Below are 25,215 nucleotides of genomic sequence, written 5' to 3'. Positions count from 1 at the left end.
GTATATCTGGGGGAGGGGTGAGAACTGAAGGTGTTTTTCAGGAGTCCAGGAAGAAACTTTTTTGAGCAGACTTTCAAATTTTTTTTTTTTTATCTGAAATTTGATGGGATCTTAATCTAAAGGTCTGTAGGTAGAGCAGTCTCTGAGAAAGATGTCCATTTTTCTAGTTTATTCACTGGTATTAAGAATAACAGTAGCACTCCATTTATCAGCTTTGGTGATGACCTATACTGCTATCTCTGTATAGTTTCTTGAGGGCACTGAGTTGGCAAGATGATTTCTTTTAGGAGGCAAAGATTTAGAAAGAATGCTGGTAACACCAAACCTAATGTTGTTAGCTATTTTCCGAGCTAAATTATGGATACCATATTCAATGATAATATTTTTAATCCTTTCTCAGTGCTGTTTCACTCATTAAGCCTCAACATGAGAGACTGCTATATTCGATAATAGCATCACAGCATTTATGAGCAACCACATGGGGAAACTGTGACTAATGACCTGGGAAACCAATTGGGTTTCCCAGGTCATAAGTTACATTGACCTGGATTGTTGCCAGACTTACAATTTTCAGTTAAGAAGGGGTATATGTGAAAATACAGAGCTGATGATTATGAAAAACTGAGAAGATAGCTTGAAGCAGTGCCATGGCATTGGAAATTAGTCCATATGCATCTGGTTCCTGAGCAGTGTGACAAATCTTTTTGCCATCTAATTATTGTCCTGTTTCAGTTACTTCTGTTCTTTCTTTGAAGTAATGGAGAAACCCATTACTTCAGAAATTACCACTCAACTTCTGTACTACCTTGCATCCTTTCAAATAATAAATGCTTATTATTATGAATTCTTCTGCTGCTGATCAAAGGGGATCTTACTTAATATTTCCCACCTTGGGACAAATGTCATGGGGAACATCTAGAAATTTCCCTTGATAGCTCTAAGGCATTTGCTTCCAGACAAATCCTTTGCTTCCATTGAATGGTATCTGACTTCTGCAACTAGGTTGTCAGCTTGTTTATCCTCAAACTTCGCAATAAATGCTGGAGTTTCACAAGGCTCTGCACATACATATATACATATGAGGTGGTATCAAAAAGTTTCGAGACTAGCTCTGTTTACGTGAAATTACTTTATTTATCTACGTTTACACACTATCACCTTCAAAATAGTCCCCTTGCATATCAATACAGCGCTCCCAGCATTCTTGCCACTTCTGGAATGTGTCCTGGAAGTCTTCTTTTCAAAGCATGTCAAGCACCTTCTGCAATTCGCGCTGGAGCTCCACAATGGTGTCAAAACAGTGACTTTTGAGCTGGATCTTCATCTTCGGGAAGAGGGCGAAGTCTGCATGAGTCAAATCTGGCGAGTAGGGTGAGTGTGAAACATCATGTTGTTTCTGGCGAGAAACTCGCGTGTGAGGAGAGCTCGGTGACAAAGTGCATCGTGGAGCATCAAGTTTTTTGCGCGTCACAGATCTGGCCACTTTCGCTGAATGTCCTCCCTCAGATGCCTTAAAACCTGGCAGTAGAACTCACTATTGACAGTCTGGCCCCTGAGGACGAATTCTCGATGCACAATGCTGCGAATGTTGAAAAAGACAATGAGCATGCACTTGGTCGAGCTGCGGACTTGCCTCACCTTTTTCAGTCATGGAGATGATGGGCTCTTCCATTGTGAAGACTGTTGCTTCATCTCAGGGTCGTACCCATATACCCAAGTTTTGTCACCGGTAATGATCCTCAACATGAAGGATAGGTCATTCACGGCACGCTGACGTAGTTCTTGGCAGACTTCGATGCGATGTTCCTTCTGCTCCTGGGTCAGCAGCCTGGGGACGAACTTGGCAGCAGCACGGCGCATGTTCAAATCACATGTGAGGATTGCCTGGACTGTTCCGTATGACGCACCAACAATGGCAGAAATGTTGTGGAGTGTTCTCCGACGATCCTCATGCACAAGTTGCCGAATGGTTTCGACATTTTTGGGGGTTGAGCTCGTTGAAGGTCTTCCTGATCTCTTATCGTCTTCCACTACGTCTTCCTGTGATGTTCTTCTGCTCTTGAAGCATGCATGCCACTCAAAACACCTCGAACGACTCATTGCAGCATCGCCGTAAACTTGCTGACTCATGTCAAATGTCTCTGTGGCAGATTTGCCCAGTTTCATGCAGAATTTCACGTTTGCTCTTTGTCCTAACTTGCTGTCCATGATGAAATCGCAGATGTGGTAACGCAGGTGGTCAGAATAGCATCAGTTGCACAGCTCCCGATACACAGGACGATGTCTTTTGGCACACTGACTTATGAAGGTAGGTGCTCCCTGTGACTGTGCATGCAGCCTTGTGCTGCCATCTGTTGGCATGTTACAAACCTAGTCTCGAAACTTTTTGATACCACCACGTGTATATGTGTGTGTGTGCGTATTAGTGACCTTCACTTGACTGCAAATTCAGTATGCAGTTTTGCTGATGACAATATACTACACTTCTTTTTTGTTTGATAAGCCCTATACTATGCAGATCATCCCCCCAGAATTATCTTCTTCAATCCTAAACTGTGAACTGTTCTTCAGTGGTGTGCCAATGATTTGTTAATTTCATGCTAAAATGCAATCCTGTTTTCAAAAAAAAAAAAAAAATGTCTTCCAACCTTTTGACAATACCCAGATCTCCATACAAGATGAGATTGTTCATCCACCAACAGACTCCATGGTTGGCTGAAACAGGCTGATGGACAACACTAGGTCCTCTCATTCCCCATTGAATGCACCTGGACTGCTAATTCTTACCTGGGGATTGTTTTGGACTAAGTATTGCCCTACATGGCAACAGAAGGAGGCTGGAAAAGTCCAGATCCATGACAAAAATTCTGTGCTCCTCTGGCTATCTAATCCTCCTGATTTGAATTCTATTAAACATTTGTGAGATCACATGGAATTCACAATCCACAAATTAGTATCTTTTCTTTGACTTTTCCACTGACTACCTGGATGTTATTCTGTCTAGTTAGTACACAGTTTGTCTGGTCTAGTGAGGTTAATCCAAGATAGGTGCAAGTGATTATCTTAGCCAAAGAAAGTCCAAGCTATTAGGTAGGCGATAATATTTTGACTCATGAGTGTATTTCCATGGTCACTGTTCATCATAATTGGCATCAATTATCCATCCACTCTTCTAAATCTGTTAAAAGCCATATATCAGCTATTCAAAACCTTGATTGATCATTTCCTGATATGTACCTTCAAGGTTTTTTAGGTCACTCTGAGCACTTCATGATTAACTTTATATTATTATTAATCTCCTATTCACAATTTTCCTCCAAATTAGTCTCTTACTTGTCAGCACTTCAATATTGTCATCTCTAACATTTTGTCCTTCTAAGGCACTTATGATCCAAATCAATCCACCTAGACCTTGGTCTACATCTGGGTCTCTTTCCAGTCATCTTGGCATCAAACACCTGTTTTGATAATCTTTCATCATGTACAGGTATCCCTCGTTACACGCGATCTCACTTTATGCATTTTCGCTATAACTTGATTCTAAAAAGTTAAAAATCCTCCTGATTTTTATATCAGGAGAATATCATTGCTACTGGTTGAGAATTTAAAAAATCACAACCAGTAGCAACTTCGCAGTCACCCTGTGCATGGTCACGTGACTTTGCGCACATACTGCTTTGACAAGTCGGCATTGTGCTGCATGTCAGTCTCACAGAAGGTGTAGAACTAATAAACTTCATTGTTGGAGTCTTCTGCAATGCACACATTATGGAAAAAAGAAGTAATTGTGATCAAAATACTTCCAAGACTAAATAACAGAGAAAAACTATAACACTGGAGGAAAAATTAAAGTTATAAAGAGGTATGAACATAATGAGTACATAGTCAGAGCTACAGGAATTTCAGAATCAACTTTAAGAGCGATAAGAAAGTTCTAAAAGTGCAACGAGAATGTCGACAACTAAGATAACAGATAAGGGCACCAATTATGGAGAAATTGGAAAGGATGTTGGCCCAATGAATTGAACATGAAAATCAATGTGATGTTCCATTATCCACCTTCATTATCTAGGCTAAAGCAAAAAGTTTGTTTGATTTGAATGCTATAGATCCTGATTCTAAAGTGCAGTCTTTTGCTGCAGGTGCTGGGTGGTTTGAAGGTTTCAAGGTGCTACATGGATTCCATAATCTCAAGTTGTTGTTGAGAACTTTCCAGCAAAATTTCTAAGTGTAATTCAGGAACATGGTTATTTGCCTCAGCAAGTTCAATCTCAACGAAACGATGAAATTTGTGTGTTTTGTTTATAAGTTTAAATAATTCATTCATTAAAATTTCTTTTGCTCACAGGTGTAAAGTTTTTATTTTTTTATCTTTCTGAAGAAATCTCTATCTCACCCATGCTAAATTCAACTCACTTTATGCGATTATTATTATCATTACATGATACCTCCAGGGAGTCCATAGACTGATTGAGGGAGGGCACTTGCTCTACAGCTCTCTGTCTCCACCACTCAATCCACCAACAACAATGAACCAAAACTACACTGACGCTATCTACCGCCCACTACCACTATTATTTTCACATATAATCACAAACATCTATGCCCACAGTGGGATTCGAACCTGCAGCCTTTTGGCTGGAGAGCAGATACACTGACCACTCGGTCAACCAGGCTGGCAATTCATTTCATAGAACCAATTAATCGCATAAAGTGAGGGACACCTGTAGTCTATTTAAGTGGCTATATATCACCTTAGATTATCTCTGCTCACATATTCATCAATATAAACTATTTCAAGTGCCTTTCTAATATCTTCATTTTTAAAATAATTCTGCCACTGATATGTTCAATTCCCTAATTTTTCTCAGAACCCTCATATTTGTGGTCTCTAGTCTTTGATAGTGTGCTTTATTTGTAACTCAACTCTCATATCCATAACTCAAAATTGGTTTGATATTGCTAGTTTAGTGTTTTGACTAATTTCTCTCTTATTCCATATAAATTTATTCAGCTGACTACCTACCATGCAAGCTTTGCTTATTCTGTTGTCTATTTCCAGATTTAACTTGCCATCTTCACTTAAAAACTGCCTAAATAACTGAAATATTTTACTTGCTCTATAGGCTCTTCATTCAGGATGCAGTTGATGTGTTCAATGTTTCTGCTTATTTTCATAGTTTTGGTCTTTTTATTATAGTTTTTGGTTACAGCTGTTATTCAATTTAAAGAATCCTGGAGACTTGTACTAGATGTATTTAGGAGAACAACATAATCTGCATAAAGCAAAAAGCTAAGTTTGATATGTCCCATTCTAATATCAGGCCTAATGTCACTTTCTTTCATAATGTGATCCATATAGATGATGAATAAAAGTGGAGATAATGTGCATCTTTGTCTTATCCCGATTTTAAATCAAACCATCTTCCTGTATTTCCTTTATTTCTAACTGCTGACTCACAACTTAAATATATTATGTATGCCCTGTATAACATTTCATTTATTCCATATAATGTAGTGTTTTGAAAGCTTTTTACTGGGAACCTTGTTATATGCCTTTTCCAGATCTACAAAACTAAAGTGTAGATCCTTATTATATTCCCACAATATCTCAACTATTTGTCATAAAATGAAAATCTGATCCTGTCAACCTCTGTTTGGCCTGACCCAGCTTGTTGTTCTCCAAGTTCTCTTTCCACAGTCTTTCCACAGTCTTTCTCAACCTCTTTTAAAATATGCTTGCATAAATCTTACCTGGAACACTTAGTAGAGAAATTCCTCTGTAGGAATTTATTCTCTCTTTATAGAAGGGAACTATTGAAGCTCTACTTCAGTCATTTGGGATTTGATCTTCTGACCTGCCCATCTGAATTAAGCAATGTATTACTGCAAACATTTATACTTTCATACGTAAGCATTTCTGACCGAATATCATCTACTTGAGTGCTTGTTTTGTTTACCAGCCTTTCAAAATAATTATTTAAGACAGCTAGTATATCCTTATGCTCAGTTTTAATATCACCTTTTACAGTACTCTTTCTTCCATTTCTAAGCGCGTTTATAATAGTCTCCAGAACATTTTGCCATCTTCTTGATATTGATTTTCTATATTCTTATCTAAGTTTTTTCCTATAACTTTTATTTAGCTACTTTTGGAATTCATGGAACAAATTTTTATTCATTTTCTTCTATTCTTTTCATTGTCTTTTTGAACACTCATTTCTCTTATGAATTACATAACGAGTACAATTTACAAGTCTTCAAAATCCAATGTCAACAAGTTTCTTTTGCTCATCTTTCTTCCATCCATAATACCAATGTACTATGGGCAGCATCTCTGACAAAATGAAAAGAAAATGAAGTTTGCCCTAAAAAAAAACATCTGTACAGTTTCAAACTTTTTCAAGACATACAAACGAAGTGGTTTTAATGACAAACTCTTTCTTTTTTTTAAATATTTAAATTTCACCATATTTAGAGAATCATGAATATTTAATTCATTTGCTTTTTTAAGTAAATTCCTTGCATTATTTTAATAATGCAGGGAATGTTTTTCTTTTATTACAATGCATGTTATACAAAAGCATTAAGTTTTTTTAATTTTGAAATATGGAATTATCATTGTTGAAGCATCACTTTTGGCATCAATAATATTAGTAACTCATAAAATCAATCAATAGTATTAGTAACTCAAAAATTGTGTACTTTTTTTTCTTCAGATGAACAAATTTTAGATGGGTCTTATTTCCTGATTGAGAGTATATTTTCCTATTGATAATTTACCTTTCATGAACTTAATTTTGACTGTACAGTGATTCCTTACTTTTCATGGTTTGAATTATTCATGGAACCCCTTCTATCTAGATGCGTGCATGTCATTGGCAGTAAGGCAATGGTGTGCACACACACTGCTCTGGTTGAATTTTTTCATCGGTTGTGAGATTATTACTGATTTCATTTCATATCCAAACGCAAGTGGCACAGTAGTAAGTAAGTGGTACAAATTATTTATAACAAATTAGGATATATTACAAATGAGAGCAGCTTAAATTTGGTAGGCGAATTACACTGGAACTAATAAGTAAAATATGAGGAAAAAAGAAACTATACATAAGTTGTATACAATAAATATGGTCAGATGTATCTCCAGTATCTTGCACAATCAGCTGCTCTTTCTGTGCAGGATATAAGGTCCTCTTTGGTACAAGGTGATTGAAGAAGGGGACAAGAAAGAAGGTGTTCCATGGACTGGGTCGTCTCTCACAGCTATCTGGTTCAGTGAGGTAGCCCCATTTGATGAGGTTCTGTTTGCAGTGTTCAGTTGTTCGAAGTCTGTTGAGGCTTTTCCAAGTATTCCAGTCCAAGCGGGCACCAAATGGAAGACGTTTGGCTGTTGGAATACCAGTATTATTCTCTGGGTATAGTGCAAGGCATTGTTGAAGTCTTGTCTCTGAAGGATTTTCAGGTGGTTCGACAGTTAGGAAGCTATGTCGTTAGGGCACTGTGGTCTGGCCGAATTACTGATGTTTGCCTTCTTCAAGCACTTTTTTTTTGCCATTATTTACTAAAAATGAGAACCAAGAGAAGAAAAAAGTTCTCACACTGGCAAAGAAAGTGGAACTTTTAGATAAGATTAAAGATTTGAAATCTTCTGCAACCATAGGGAAGATATGTGGCACTGAGTCTCTACAGTGTGGTACATTAATAAAAAGAAGGAAATCTGCAGTTGTTTTGTAGCTGGTGTGCTAAAGAGTGCAAAGATTGTTTCTTGTGTATGCACACGTGTCAAGTAAAACAGAAAGAATGCTCAGTGTATGGATGGAAAACAATATAAAAGGGATTGTCAATCAATTTGATAATTTTAAGGGAAACAGTGAAATCGCTTTATAATCACTATCATGAGGAACAAGTTGAAAGGATCATCTTCTCAAAGTTCTACAAAAACCTTCCATGCCAGTAAAGGTTGGTTTGAAGGATTTAAAAGAAGATTTTCTTCTTTTAAATAGAAGAAAATAAGAAGAATAGAAGAATAAAAGAAGAAATTTAAAGGTGATTGGTAATGCAGCTTCTGCTGATGAAGAAACAGCAGCAGTTTTTCCTGAAAAAGTTTGCAAAATAATTGAGAAGGGATATCTGCCAGAACAAGACTTTTAATGCAGATGAGTCTGGGCTTTACTGAAAGAGAATGCTTAAGGGTTCTTACATCGCCCAAGAGGTAAAACAGTTGCCAGCATTTAAATCAACTAAAGATAGGGTGACACTTTTATTTTGTGCAAATACAGCAGGCAATATAATCATATCTGCTATGGTTTACCATTCCCAAAATCTGAGACATTTAAAGGAAAAAAACAAAAATGAACTCTGTATACTGGCAGAGTAACAAAAAAAAAAGCTTAGGTAACATTAGAATTGTGCCTGGATTGGTTTAAGCAGTGATTTGTACATGAAGTGGAGAAGTAGAGCTGAAAATCTTTCATTCAAAATTATGTTTATCCTGCACAATGTGCCAGGAAACATCTGAATAAAAATATAAGTTGCCTTTCTGCCTCGTGATGCAACTTCTTTCATTCAACCATTAGATCAAGGTACAATTTAGATGTTCAAAGCTCATTACACAGAATTGTCTTTTCATCACATTTTCCATCTGCTGACCAAGAAATACAAGAAATTGATTATGGCACACTATTGAAGGGGAGGGATTGACATGGTACTTGGGGAGATAGAACTCTTTCAAGAGCTTAATTATGAATTAACACAAGAGCATATTGATGATCATATACACATTTCAACTGATGTAAATAGAAAAGAAGAGGAAACAGATCTGAACCAATGAATGCTAGTCTTTTGTAGATCTATTTACAGATTTTAGAAATTTAAAACATAAAATCCATGAATTAGAGCCTCTAATGGAAAGGAGTACGAAAATTGCTTGTGAATTGGAACGGGCATTTGTGCCACACACTACACCGTACAACAAAATGAAGCAAAAGAAGAAGCTGCCTATAACATTTTTTCTGTAAATAAAAATAAAATTTTCCTTTAACTAACACAATACATTCATGTACAAAGGATAATTTTTTTTCTTTAGTTTTGATTTAAATGCATTGACAAATTTAATAATAAATAATTTTATCAATTTCGCTTATCTTTATTTTATTAGCATTTATAAGAAGGAAAATATCTCTTTAAAAAAAAAGATATGAAAGAAATGAGCCACTGAACTTCTCTTGAACACTAAACGCTAACATTGGATTTACATTTTAAAAAAAATGTTTTTCAGAGGGGAGTTACCAGAAAAGGGGGGGGGCATCATTATTTGCAGATTTTTGCTGTTCTCCTTCACTGTATGCTTAAATTTGCACCTTTCTGATATTTTGCACAGCACATTAAATATCATTTTAATGTAGTTTGTTTTATATATTCATTTTCAAGATGCTAAGAACTTCCAAGTCTTTATTTTTCATTAAAACTTTATTAAATGAAGTAAATTTGTTATATTAAATGTAGGGATGGCCAGTTAAAGCGGATGCAAGTAAAGAAAGAATTGAAGGAAAGGCAACAATGGGAGTATAGCCTTAGAATTAAAGTGGACTAGCCAAGTCACCATCCATGAATGCCATGTGATATATCAATATCTCTCATTGTGTTTCAGTGAAGCATTACAACACTGAAGGTGACAAAACATTAAACTTCCCTCCATTATAAATAATGATAGTTGTTAATGACAAGTTTGTAAGTGTGGCTGAATATTATCCTTTTCAGAGTATGATGTAAAAAAAGCACAATTTTATGTTTAACATAGTTTTTTTTTTTAATTGGATTTATAGAATAATTATTACAAGCGATACTAATAATTAATAATCTTATGTTAGTGTTAATGTATTTGGCATTTCTAAAACAGAACTTTTGTGTAAAGGCTGATGCAGCTTGTGAATATTAATCAATCTACTAATCTTCTTATATGCAGAAAAAAAATTAAATATTTTGCACTTTTTTTTGCAAGTGCAAAATATTTTTTTATTGTTGCTAGTTTGATAATCTGGCAGTATGTCCAAAACTTTAACACCAAGGGATAATATAAATGGTTTAAGAGTATTAAAAATATGGGACCACTTAATCACCTGTTGCAGGCTTAATTTGAAATTACTATGAGTAACTTATGTAATTCATCTTTAGTTCATGAGTGATTAATGTTATGCTTTCTGACATGTCATAACTTAGGATTTTGAAGCAATTATATGTTCACAAACACACAGTGGAACTTCAGTAATTCAATACTTCATGGGAATGGAAAAACATATATTGTTAAGTGACGGAGGATGGAAAAAAAATAATCTTGTTGATTTTTTAATCATTTATTTGATTTAATATTTTATAAATCTGTACTGCACTATATAATATGTTATGTACATTGCATAGAAAGAGATTTAATACCATATTTGTTATATTATTCACCATGCTTCATAGTCAAAGCATGAGAGGTTCACTTGAAATGTAATATCTGTCACACCCATATGTATCATTCCTTGAATGCAATCACGGTTCTTTCACTAATGATACTCTAGCAGTATATTCCAGTCACTCCTTGCTTCACACAAAATTACTCCTTACTCTTGTACTATCATATATTTATACAATTTCTAGGAATGTTCTATTTCCCTTGCCCTCTGAAAATATTCCTAGTAACTAATTCCTAGCCACTAGGCACTGCATTTCATTCCATCCTAACTGATATGCCACTGCCATGATATTACTTTTGTTACCTACCTTTACTAATTCCACAGCTTTCATACCACCATTCTCTCCCCACTCCCAATTAATAAATACAGGAAAGACCAAAAAAAATCCAGGGGAACAAATTAGCACAATAGTCTATGTGCAACCTAATCAGTGCCTTATACAATGGAACCACTACTCTCACTTGTCAATTTCTTTACCATAGAAGTGGACCTCTGTCATCTTTAAAATTCTTTCTTTACCTTTAAATTTCATCCAAAGATGGAAGTTTGCATGGATTATTGGTGGAATGGTAACATAATCCTACCAGTAATGCAGACATCTTCCATCTTTGAATTCCAAAGTGCCCCGACTTATAATTTATCTGTGTTAAACAAAATTCTTACTTAGTCGGTTCAATCTCCCATTCCTGAAGATCATTATGTCATGTTATCCTTGATATTCTCCCTAACTTAACACATCTGCAAACAACTGAATATCTTCCTTCAGAATCTAAATTGAATAAGAGTAGCCTACATAAACAGTCCTTAATACTCCATTTGTAGGGCCATCTGCCTTGTATAGTCCACTGAACTTGTAGCAGTTTATACAGTGGTCTACCATGCCATCTATCAAAATCCTTCACAAAATTCAAAAATACGTATTTTCTTTCTCAACTGTTGTTACTATATTAGGAAATTTGACTACATAGCTAAAAGAACTCTATACTGATCTTTATAAATAAGTCTCCTTTTTAACTGGTGCTGTTCTACTTTTTTCTTATACTATTAGATTCCTCCAAGCCAGAAGGATTCTAATAGAGTGGATGAAACTTTATTAAATAACCAAGTCAAGGGAACTGAATCTAGCAGTGTCCACATTATTTTGTTGGTCTCTTCTTTCTCCCTGAGAGCAAATGTGAATAGCTTCTTCCTGTGGAAGATTTGCTATAGTGAATTTTTTTAGAATGCTATTAATAATATTATGAGACTTTGGCTAGGATTCTTTGTTAGTTTGATAAATAAACTTTATTCAAAACACCCCTAGTTCACTCACTGCCAATCAATCAACTCCCCGCCTCTTTAGATATATGCTGTTTTATCATTATGAAATGAAATGTTATAACAAAGTTAGCATTAAATGCTTCTGGTATAACCTTTACACTTATTACCAGCTTAATCCACTAATCATTCTTCCGTAATTTCTTCTTCTAATTACATGGAAATGAGTTGTTCCTTATCATTCTCTTTGTATTTTTTGCTGATGCCTTCTTTCTCATATTCTAGTTTTTCTTTGATGTTTTCTTATCTTGGAATTGCAGTTATTTACTCACTTGGATTTTATACTTTTTTTTCATAGTTATTTCTGCAATTCTTGCTTAATTTTCTTATTCATCCATTTCACGTCCACCTTATTTATCCTTGTAAACTTAAGAATACAATTTCTCACTGTTACACATCCAAATATCATGATAAGGTGGTTAATCCTGTCTACCCAGTGTCTTGGAAAGACACTGGGTAGACAGGATCATCTTGTCTCCTTTTCGGACCAAAGAGTTTCTGGGGAGGGGAGGACATTCTTCCATATGAGATGTAGGCCTGTGCTTGAAAAAAGTCTTTGCAAAGGTTAATTGCATTCTATGCAGGATTTATCAGTACCAACTGAACTAGAGGCTTCAAGTATTTCCTTTCAGTTTTTGCATAAAATTTGATATCCTATAGCAATTTTTTTTCTCTTTCTCTCTTAAAATTTAAGCTTTGGTGTTCAAATTATGAGAGATGTAATTCTGTAAAGAATCCTGGACTTACAATAGGTTTTAAGTTTAGAATTTAAATGAATTTATTCCTGATAGATGACTTTGTCTAATAATTTGATCATGTTTTGTGATGGAACATAAGTATTCCTTTAGAATGATTGTACTGAATTTTGCATATGTAATGATAAAAATTTACATCATTTTCCACCCCCCTCAGTTAAAATAGCGGTCCTTCAAAACATTGGGAATTATGGATTGAGTAATAGTTATGAAAGCTACCTGTATAAAGCATACGAATATGGGTTTCCTTCGCAACTAATTCTCATAATCTTAGTTTCCATCATTCTGCTGCATGGAGTTAACTATTTTGTAAGCTGGAGGTCCTGTTTCAAAGTTTCCTTACCAGCTTCACATCCTTCTTGTAATGAAGCTGCATAGCAAAATTATGGAAATTTGGAGATAGGTTATCAACATCAGTTATTGAAAGGCTAGATACTGATATTTCACTGTGTGTGCGTGTCCGTGCGCACATGCATAAGGCAACGAGATGTGCTAAAATATTGTGGAGAGGTGCAGTTATTATGGCTGGTATTTACATAAGTTATATTGCTTTCAGGAATAAAATTTTAAAATATGAGTTGTTTCCAGAGAACGATTAAAATAGCAGAATTATAATTTTTATTAAAATGAGCTTATGAAATGTATGAGATAACACTATTTTTTATTAAAAAGAATTCTATGCTTTTTGTGCTCATAGAATTGTCTTTGAATAATCACATTTTTGTATGAAATACTGTTCATAGGAATAATTGTTTCATACTAATTTGAATTAAAGAATGAGTTATTCATTATAATTTGTATAATTCCATGTACATAAATGGATTTATTTGTGAATGGGTTAACTTTTATAAATTTGATTATATGCTACAAAAAAAGAAATCTAAATAAAGTTATTTATACACACTGATAAACATATCTGTCCATGTCAGTGTTATCCATGACTTCCAGATTTTTTAAATGTACTTTGTCTGTGTGCTTGTAAAAATTAGTTTTATTTAGACATTGCTGAACATAAAATATCTCAGGATTGTAGTCTAGAATGTCCAATGGCAATAAGTAGTGTATTTAATAGTTTTTTCATTGTCAAATGCTTGCACAGTATGGCAGACACCATTATAATATCTCGCTCACTATAAGACTGCTAATCGAGGAAATTACAGGCATAATGCTATTCTAAAGGAAATTCACTATAGCAAGCCATTTACGTGGTCCCTATGAGTTTGCTGCAGTCTGTATCTCTGAAACTTCTTTAAAATAATGGTAAACATTCAGAGGGGACAAGACTGCAGATTTTATTCCACATAATGTATGAATTCTATCCATGCATCTTTATTAGCACTGCAAATATCCAGCCAGTATTAATTCCCTTTAAATCCTATATAGCACATACACTAATGTCTTGCATAATTTTTTTTAAGTGTTGGTTCATAATGAAGTGAGACATTTCCCTACAGTAAAATCCAGTGGAGTAAAGCTGACAAAATTCAGAATCTATGGAATTGGCACTTGAGATGGTACTTTTTTCTTGAGGAGTAGTTATTTTCTTAACTTGCAAGTGCAGTAACATTTTGAGGCTGAAAGAATTGCTGATTTAGCAGGGAAGCTTTGACCATCATACAGCAGATGGATGATATAATCTGTTACTGTTTGTAAAGTAGCATTAAATGTATGCATTTGTAATCATAAGGTAATCATCTTTATAACATCCTGTACATCACATCACTCAAATCCATGAAAGAATTGGAACAGTGTGGGAATTTGGGGAGAGGGGAAGGAGAGAGAATGTTAATGTAGGTAGCGTTATAATTACAATACACCCACTTGATTTCTGAAGAAATGGACGAAAGCAATAACATAATTTCTTGCATACTATAGTATATTTGAATTTCACTTAATAAATATTTTAGACTGATATGATCTGTTTTAGTATTTCGGAAATTTTTATTTGCACATATATATAACACTTATTTTGATTCAGTTTTCAAAAATGTGGACTTTTCACCAATGATTTGCTTAAAGGAAAAGATCTTGATACAAGTCAGCCTAGTATTTATATATCCATTTCGCTGTTTTAAAGGTTCAATATTTTCATCTTTCAGAAAAGCTGAAACTAGTGAGTATTTGCACATTTCAATATATTTCCAGAATTGTACGAATAGTCTTTGGAAGAATGTTTCGCAGCTATCAATGCTGATTTTTTGTTAGTGTATTTCACATAATTGTCATTGAGTTATGATGAATTATAATACAATATAATTAATTTCAAATATGGTTGATTAATTTACTTTTACATTCTTTCCTCTTGTAAAAAATTTTAAGATTTGCTTTGATGTATTACTTTTTTTTTTCTTTCCCACTTCTGAAATTGATGTTTGCGGCAGTGTCATTTCTTAACCTTTAGAATGACATCAGTCACCTAAAGCATTTCTGGGGAAAGCAAACTCTCATTATGTGCTGATATCTAATTATTATTATCAGGGCCTACATGTTAGTTTATTTGCCATTTTTCAAAATGAATTTGCAGGTTTTTTTTTTTTTTTATTGTAAATTTTTGTCTGTTATATGGTTATTCAATTAAAGTGCAAGTAATATAGTGAAATGTTGCAAATATATATTGTATAATTGCTACCTGCTTTACTCGCAAACGTATACTGAAGCTGTATTTTGTTTCATGCACTCTGTTTGATTGCTTGGTTTATTGATTGTATGAATACATTTCTTGGTATTCTACTTATTCATTCATTCAGAGCATGTGGTTTTTTTTTTAAGTGATATATCTGGTGACCTTGAAATCAACAATCCCAATCTGCACCTCAGCAAAATAATGCATTCATCAAAGTCAGTGAAGCCATAGTTATATTACAGTCTGTATGGACACTCCATTCTTGGGAAATCAGTAACATTGTGTTCAGCAAAGAGATAGCATGTTGAATAACATTCAATTATAGGGCAGCATTTGCTTTCTTGTTAAAGAAAGTTGGCCTTATCTGTTTTCATGAGATCGTATCCCTCAGCCTTTCTTAAATACTAAAATTTCTTTGGATTTTATGTCTGCTGCATTGATAGTTCTGTCTACATAGCCATAATTCAAAACGGTATCAGAAAAAAGTAGATTGTCTAGAACATTAATTTCTGAACTATTTATGAACTAAAAGTATAAATGTGAATTTTTTTCTTTTATTTAATTTCTTTTGGTTAATTTACAAGTCACTTCATGCTTCCAATAAGCAGAGCATATGCCAGTTGATGAAAACTATCAATTGCCTAAAAGCTTAAACACCTGGGTTACAGCAAGGATGAATGAATTTTCAGTTTTATGTTCGTTCTATATAATGTCATATTGCTGATGGAAGTCTGGTAGAGATTTTAGGATTGCTTCAAACTTTCCAATCTTTCCACTTTCCACATATTCTGCATAGTGTAATACATTATTTAGTGTACTATTTTGAGGTAATGCTTTTGAAAATTGCAGGGGAAAAAAGTATATTACAAAATAGATATTTCTTATGAGTAACCAATATTATTAGTGCACAATTTTGTATTAGTCAAGAGCCTGATTAAATGGCAAATGTGTCTTGACTGCTCATGTGCATATTACTTTGTGTAATATTCAGAAGTAGACTTATTTAAGTTAAGGGATATTACATCCCATATTGTTTCATAGCCGAATAAGAAATTCAAAGAGTTTCATGCCGAATATAGTAAATATATAAAGTTCGGCGAGTCCAAGCATAAGCAAATACCTGGATAGTGTTACAACTGATCCTTTAGGGAGTGCAACACTGAGGCAACTCATGGTAAGGGTGGAGCAAGCTCCGATCACTATTCTTGATATTTCCCCATAATGTGAAACCCAGCTCCTAGGAGCTGTATTACTGTTCTACATTATGAGTGAGAGAAGGTCACTACCCAGACCGGTTTCAACCTTTATTGAGGTCTCATCAGTGAGTAGGTAGACCTAGAAATACCAAGTTTGTAGCAAACAGAACTTACATGTTGCCGAATTGAAGCCCTTGGCTCTTCATATAATTAATAATTCAGAAGTAGACTTTTCTAGAGTAGATATAATCCTATAAAACCGTAGAAGCAGAAATTGGTATTGGCTCATCATGCAATTTGTTATATCAAATTGCATGGGATATATATATCATGTTACATAACCCTATACTAGGGTTATGTAACATAATATATATACCACTCAATCTAATTTTTTCTTGTACATATCATATATAGTAGCCTGGTATGGTTAAGTAACTTAGTCTGTTTTAAACCTAATTTTGGTAATGGAGTAGTTAATCCCATCACTATACTCTGCTCTGTCTTCATTCTAGCCTGTTTATTAGTCTTGAAGAAGGCATAATAAAAAATAAAAAAGCAGCTGAACTTTTGAGAATGGAAAAACATTGCTACTATTATAGGGATTGGTCCATTTACCTTTAGTGGAAGAGTCCTTATAAATGTTATATTCTAGATAGGATTTGAATCCATGTCACCAAAAAATTGTAACTGTGGAGTAGTTATATATTGAAACAAAACAGAAAAAAAATTATACAAAATTAGTAACGAAATATTAATTCTGTTGAACTATCATCAAATACTACACATTCTCTGAAGACACATGCTAAAAACTTCTATATCACTGACAAAAATCTTTTTGATTTTTGTCAGTGATATAAAAAAACAAACAAACCCCATAGGTCTTCCAGGTCATGGGTGCAGTGAGCCTGCAAGCAGTTTTCACAAAAGCAAATCTTAAAAATATTAATTATAGTAATTTATTTCATTTAAAACAAGATCAGTAATATTATTTTACTTCTACTTCTGTGAATGGAAAATATTATTATTATTCATGCCTCCATGGAGTCAAAAGACTCGTCGCAGGAGGTCCTTCCTAGGAAACACATAGTCTGTCAAGACTCATCGTGGGAGGTCCCTCCTAGGAAACACAGGCTATCATACCACTCATTGACCATTCTCGCTCTATCAGGCAATGCATTCCATGGTTCAACCACTCTCTATGCAAAGAAACCACTCCTCACCCTCTTGCTCACAGCTTCCTTTCATAACTTCCAGGGATGGCTCCTTGTCATCACTCTTTCCCACTGTTCAACCAAGCAAAAGAACTCCCTTGTGTCAACCCTGTAATCACCTCTCAACAGGTTAAGTCTAAATTATATCACCTCTCCTTCTATCTACCAAACTCTGCAGTCCACATTCCCTCAGCTGATCCTCATAACTAACATTGTACAATCCTGAAACCATCTTTGTTATCCGCCTCTGTACCCTTTCCACAGTTAATTTATCTCCTTCAAATCCTGGGGACCAAACTTGAGAACCATAGTCTAAGTATGGTCTGATCAGGATCTTTACAACAGAATGATAACTCTTTTATCTCTGCAGGTCGGCATCCTTCTCAGTATTGCAGCAAACCTTCACCACCTTTGCAATATGTCCCCTGAATTTCGGGTTTCTATCAATCATCATCCCTAGATCTCTTGTCTCCCCCTACTTCCTCCAGTACAACTCCTCCAATAAAGTATGAAGTGTTCCAAACCTCAAGACCTTATATTTTGCTGCATTAAACCAGGACCCCCATTCATTTGCCCATCTGTCTAGCTTATTCAAATCCTCTTGCAAGGCTACCACATCTTCACTATTACTAATAACCCTTCCCAGCTTCACATCATCCACTGGAAATTAATACCCCATATGGAGAATGGGAGAATGTTGGGTGAACAAATTTATTAGTTTTGTGTGCTTTACAGTACACTTCTCCAGGAGATCAAAATTAAACTGTATTAAAATGACTGGATTTACAAGCAAGCCAACAGTACGAAACATTTGAAATAGTCCAACAATGTCACATGTGCTTGATGCATGATGAAGCATGTCTGAAATCTCTGTGTATGTGCACTTTTTTTTATCAAACACAACCCAACCTAGTCTAGAGTTATTCCTTAATTTGTTATATTGATTATAGTTTTTATAACCCTTCCAATAATTCCTTGATGAATGCTCTAAAGAAATTGTAATCAGTGTACCATTTTTGTATAATGTCACAGTACTTGATATTTTGTCTGTAAGTGCAGCTAAGTCCTGATTTTTGTTTTCTTCCCCACATCCTTGATATGTTCTGACATGCATATCTCTCCTGACCAGCCTGTTTTTCTCACCTAACAAATTCCACATGAACAGTTGATTTTATATACCTCTGAGTGATGTCTGAATGATGAGGTTTTGGAGGGCAAAGTAGACTGTTTAATCGGGGAAAATGTCACTTGTCATAATATCTTTGAGATCTTATCTGTGATGGGCTGTGTGTAAAGAAACAAATTCTGCTCCTCTCTATTTTAAGTTTTCTTGTCCATTGATTTCCTCTCTACCATTTTTTTATTATAATCATTTTGTGAATTGATGACACTGGGTGTGTGAGTTTTTGACTCTTTATTTCATGTGCTACTGGAGATTCCTTGTCTTGTAGAGTTTTAAAAGGAATACTTATTTTCTGTGTGACCATGGGGATGCTGCATTGGCATATTTTATGTATTTAATGGCTGAGTTTATTATGTTTAATGAAGATACTCTAAAAGGGTGTCTAAAAAAAATAAAAAAAAATTGGTGCACTTTGCAAAGAAGCAGTCACAAGCTGTGTACTATATTGATAAAAGCGAACTACAGGAAAAGCCCAGGGATGTGGGGATGTTATTGTGGAACAGTAAGTTGAAGTTCAGAGAGCATATTACAACAGTAGCCAAAACAGCACATCAGATTACATGGTTGTTGAAGATCACACTGATCAGTGGGGATAGGAAGGTTATTGTTCCCCTTTGTAAGATTTTAATAAGGCCACATCTGGACACACAGATGCACACAAATCTGGTCTCTTGGATTCCATGGAGATGTCCAGAGGAGAGCGACAGATTATGACATGTTTATGGACTTCTCCCTATGAGAATAGATGGAAGTTCTGTGGAGTTCAAAAGCTATGATAAGTGGAAAAGAGGAGACATGATAGAAGCATAAGTTATTAAGGGGTTTATAGAATTTGCACTGAAGACTTTTTTTTTTCTTTCAGTGCATGGTAGGAAGGGAGAGAATGAGGAGTCCCCAATTGTGTAAGATGTAACCACCCTCTTACACAATTACCCATGGAAATTGTGTAAGAGGGTGGTTAGCAAGGCTGTTAGGACTGCTGGAGGATGGTGAATGAATGGAATTGGTTGCCAGAGGTGGTTGTGAGTGCTTAGTCAGCAAATAGTTTAAGGTGGGATATGATAGGTATTGTGTGAATAATGGGTCTCCTGGAATGAGTCTTCTGACTCCATGGAGATACCTATATAATAAAGTTGTTAAGATGATTATCAAAGTCCTGTCATTGTTCTCTGGTGAACAGGACCATATGTGTGTCGACATAGCACAGCTAGTTTTGCTTGTAATTTTTAATTCCCCTGGGCCTGTTTTTCAAATGATTTTATGAACAGATTAACTAAAATTGGAGATAGTGACAAACCTAATGCCAGACTTTTTCTGTTTATAATCTTTCATCCTGGAATTGGATTAATGTGTTGTCAAGGAAGTGTTCCAATAATGTCACAGTGTTCAGTGGAAATAGTTTTATAATAGTCCTGTGCTTTTTTCTTTAGGTATATTAGTAAATAGGTTAATGATCTCTAGACTTACTAGGTCCTGGGGTGGGGCAGAGAGGTCTGTTACTATATTCTGCATTCTTTCCGGTGAAGTGTGTGTGTGTTTTTTAGTTTCACTTGCCTATGAGTGAGGCCACCAAGTCTGTGAGATGTTTGGAGAGAAATGGGAGAATTTCTTGTATCTTTGGAGCTCTGTAGATACTCTAGCAGATCCTCTGACTAATTGAATAAAGTCATTAAGCAAAGTATTTGTTATTGTTGTGAGAGTGCTAGGTGGGACTCCTAGGGAAAAAAAAGTAATAGAACCTTGTGATCTTGGATGCCATAATCTGTTCACTAATATACCTTGAGCAGAAACCATAAGATTTTTTTAGGTGGAAGATTGTAAACTTATCGTACATTAGTACTGCAGGTGGGCCAAGCATTATTTTTATTTTTTTTGTATTAAATAAAAATACAAAGTACAGTAATCTACTGCCCTTCAAAACAATGACACTTCAGTTATTCAAACTCACCATTCTGATAATTGAAGGGTCAGATAAACGGTAGATTACTGTACCATTACAAGAACATCACCAGATGTGATCTTATGTGATACTGCATCATCACCCTGTTCTTCTTATTCCAGGAGAAATTCTGTGAACAGAATGCTTAACAGTGGGCATATCACATTCTCCACTTTTTCAACAATTTAAAAAAAAAAAAAAATAGACCGTGGGGACTTCACGTTATTACAACTAAAACTTGAGCTATGCTGTGGATGACATTTTCATCATATGGCATGATTTGGATAAAAATGCAGGACTTTGACAATCATATTAACAACATTCATCCCTATATATGGTTTACCATTAAATTAGAAAACAGATCTTTTGCTTTTTTTATTTTTTAGACATTCCTAGAGGTCTCAAAACAGAATAAATTCAACTATTCAGTCTACAGAAAATCCTATGAGACAGGGCATATAACATTTCCACTAGTACATAAAAAAAAGAAGTTTAGAGCTCTGAAACACCTTGGTCTCGTCCCTCTACAAAATGGTTATGATAAAAAATATATAATAGAGAACATCCTGAAAGAGCTTCCTAAACAAACCTAATAGACAAGAATATAGAGGAGCAGTACTGCACCCTTACATACAATCCATCGCAGACTATCTCCTGAGAGATACTGCAACAAGGAACAAAACCAACATTCCCCATTTAAACAAGATCTCGAGTCTCCTTTGGTCTCCAAAAACCACCTCACTCACCACTTAAAATATTGGAGCATGCAAAACCATTTGTTCACCCAGAATTTGCTATGCAGGACAAACATGCCATTCAGGACACATCAAGAATGTGGAGAAGAAAACATAAATCAGCACTAACTGCACCATAAAGAGACCAGTACTGTGGTATTGTATAGAAATGTCTACATTGATTGCAATTTCTTTTCTAGATCATTTAAGGAAGCATTAAAAATATTAAAAAGAAAAAAAAAATGAGTGACCCTGCATCGGTTTGGTTAAGTTTGATACAAGGCCTGACATGTACACATGCATTTTAGAACTGTGCACTTCATAATGTGTTAATGATGGCTAGTGAGCACATGCAACATACTTGGTCTGTTTCAAATGTTCTTCACTACTGATGCTTTTAGCTTGTTTGTAAACTGAATCATAATATCATAAAGTTTTATGCCATTCCTGAAAAAGTGTTCCCTTAAGCACATGAAACTAGTGATTATAAATAAATTTTGATACTGGCTATTGATTTTCAACAACTTTAACCCTTAATTCGACTGCATGGTTGTCTTGATCAATTTTAAAATTCTTGTCCTAAATATATAATTACGATTTGACTCTGCCTGACTTTGGTAAAAGATGTATAACTGAAAACTACTAAGTTTCCAAAGATCTGATTATGAGCTGCAAGTCCACAAAGATCCTGCATCACTGCTACATATATTTATAATATGTAATGCTTCTTATAAAACCTGTTGGATCTGCGTTACAAATATACATGGTTTAGTTCCTGCTTCAATGAAGTCATATGGCACTTTTACCTGATATTTTCAAAACTTTCTTGTTCTTATCTGAAATTCATATAATAGTCTGAGATCATCATTGATCTTACTTTTCAGATTTCACAATTTTTAACTTGTTTTTTCATAGATGGTGTTCATGCTGTAATATCCAATATCAGAGTACTTGATAACAGCTCCTGATTTTGGCTCACTCATTTCTAAAGATTTTTTTTTAAACTCCTTGACTTTTTCCAGTGTAATTTCTCTAAAAGAATTCATCTTCCATAGAGATTTGTAAATTTTTTCTAACTTATTAATCTATCAAGTAAACATGGCAAGGTAATTTTTATCCATTTAGTCAGATTGTTCATATTATCTGTTGAAATAACAAAACCACCACCCTTGAAACATTTCGGTTCTCTTTCTTACTGAAAAACTGATAATTGATGTTAGTCATCCTATATGTTTCTTCCATGTTTGATTTTTTTTTTCTCTCTCTCTCTCTCCATGAACAGAATTTGGAAATTGGTGAATAAGAATATGATAGTTTATGGAGGACAGAATAACTATTTTAAAAAAGGAGGTTTTTGTTATAGTAATTTACTCACTTTTATCCAAATGGCATTTCAGTTGAATAAGAAAGATGGCTATGCTATGATATTGCTGTGCTTTGTGAGAGCATTTGACAGGGTACTGCATGGAACTGGGAAATATATGAAGCTGGTGTGATGAATAAGAGGGTCTGGATAGATTCATGTTAGTGTTATAATAGTGGAGCAGAATCAAGAAGACAGCAGAATACTAGTGATGTGCCACAGGGCACTATGCTTGGACTGCTGTCTCATTTTTGTGTTAATGATGATAGGAATAATTTTGAGGGATAACGATGATGATTACAAACTGAAAAAAAAGTAGTAGATAATGTGAGCAAATTTTTTTTTTTTTTTTTTTTTTTTTCCCCCAATATGTGGCAGGATAGAAAATAAGACATCAAACCTAGAAGTTGAGAATTAATTAGCAAAGATAGGACTAGATGTTTAGTTGGGAAGTGATGGGCAAATGAAATGGATTGTCAGTGAGTGTTTAAATGGGGAGTGAGTGGGGGGGGGAGAAAGAAGTGTGTGAATAATAGTTAGTGTGAGCCTCTTGCATTGAGTTTTAGGATTTTGTAGAGATACCTAGGTGATATCAATACTTAAGCCACTCTCACTCATATTGCTTAACATTATGATGTCAAATGGATGATTTTTTATAATTTTTTTTATTTCTTTAATTAGATTATTTTCAAACTTCTGATCCGCATACATGCATTTCTGAAAAGTACTACTATCAGAAAAATAACTAAGGAATTCATATGTTTGATTGTAAACTTTGCTAACATGTAGGCATGGAAAATATTTTTGACTAAAAAGAAAAAAACACAATATATTACTGTGTTATTTTAATGTTGTCACAGCTAGTTTCATCTATATTATGAGGACTATCAGATGTATAAAATGTAGGTTAACATACAGTTAGTCAAAGAATAACAGTGCCAACACACATAGTATTACGTAGCATTCTAGTCATTCAAACTAGTTGTATGCATGTCATTTAAAACAGTTGTTGTAGTACATGGTTACCTGCTTCTGTTTGCATTTTAGAAGTATCATAGCTGGAAAGCATTTAGATTTTCATTAGAAAATTTGTAATTTGGATCAAAAGTAACAGTTACTAACCTAACTCTTTTGATGTATCATTACTTCATTAATCTGATATTTGCTGCATTGCATTGTTTTAAGCAGATGTATTTTTTAATGAAAGTGATTTTCAATTTGAGCTGTAGTAGAGCTAAAGTCCCAATTTGCAAGTTTTGATATTATAAAAAAAAAAAATTAAGATGTTTTAGATAATTCTTTGCATTTTAGATATCATGTTACAAGTTTTATTATTTCTTGACTATCCAGCAGACATCTAAATTTCAGTTTTCTATTCAATTATCCTACAGAAGAGAATGAAATATAAAATATTTCATTCTCTTGATATAAAATATGTTTGAAATTGTATATATATGTCAGTATATCTGATATTACTGAAGTACAATCATGAGTAAATTGTATGTATGAGTAAAATCACAATAGGTAATAGATGAGTGCAGAAATTAAAAAAAAAAAAAAAATTCACAGCAATTAACATACATCTAGGTATATGTATCTGTTGATAGCACAGTTTCCCATTGTAAAATCTGTGATCCTCTCCCAAACACAAATCATCCAAGAGAGAGAACTTTTTTGCTCAGTTTTTATATCCCAAAAAATTTCAAGATAAAAGATAAAATATTCTTTCACCATAAAAGAAATATTATACATTTACACTTCACAGTATTTCAGATGTTGCTTGCTCAGCCCATGTTGAATCATAAATATCATTTATGTAACTGGAAAAGAAATAGCTACCCTGTTGTAAAGAAAATCAAAGCTGTTATGTTGTGGGAGGAGGAATGGCTGTTTTTTTAGTCAAATGCTTGTAGAACCAGATGTTGAGGTGTTTGACATTTCCTCATGGGGATGAACCCACCCTAATATCAGAGTATGCATTGCCTGTGAAATGCATAGATTCACAATTGTGGTTTGCAAGGGGAAAAAAAATCCTGCAATCTCAATCTAAGACCGGATATCTGAACTTCATCTAAAAATGTTATCATATCAAACCCTAGATTAGAACCTATTCCATTCAGCCATGAAGACATTAGAAATGGTCTAATATTTATAACAGTGTATTTACAACAACCTAGAAATGAGACAAAGTGCTGAGAACTTTCAGTCATTTCTGGTTAGAAAAAAATTTTTGATTCAAATGTTTATAAAGACATCGAACAAATTGTGTTCATGATGTGTGTTTCAGTGAGTTGACCATGGTTTCATAATGAATGCTTGTTGTATTCCATTTGTACAATTCAAATACTCGTTAAAATAATGACATAGTTTTAAGAAAATATCATTTTAGAACTTGCTTATCTATATGCTGTATATATTTTTACATCAAGAAATG

The 25,215-nt window shown here is 34.4% G+C and overlaps 1 protein-coding gene across 3 annotated transcripts in view; it reads left to right on the top strand.

The window, feature by feature from the left end:
* The window catches only part of Gpat4 (Glycerol-3-phosphate acyltransferase 4), a 470,968-nt gene that overhangs the window by 337,175 nt on the left and 108,578 nt on the right, over nucleotides 1-25,215 (top strand). For 2 of the 3 annotated variants that reach the window (XM_090393085.1, XM_090393086.1), the window contains exon 15: nucleotides 9,508-13,443. In XM_090393085.1, coding sequence (XP_090249211.1) covers nucleotides 9,508-9,595 — 88 coding nt within the window. In that variant the 3' untranslated portion in view covers nucleotides 9,596-13,443. Of the gene's footprint in view, nucleotides 1-9,507; nucleotides 13,444-25,215 lie in introns of those variants that run through there. The other variant, XR_016548355.1, reaches the window with a different exon arrangement.

The sequence above is a fragment of the Typopeltis vanoorti genome, chromosome 5 (assembly GCF_054136105.1).
Source record: "Typopeltis vanoorti isolate ZY-2024b chromosome 5, IOZ_Tvanoo_1.0, whole genome shotgun sequence".
NCBI classification, from domain to species: domain Eukaryota; kingdom Metazoa; phylum Arthropoda; class Arachnida; order Uropygi; family Thelyphonidae; genus Typopeltis; species Typopeltis vanoorti.
The sequence above is the reverse complement of the archived record's forward strand: the minus strand, read 5'-3'. Positions and strand labels throughout refer to the sequence as shown.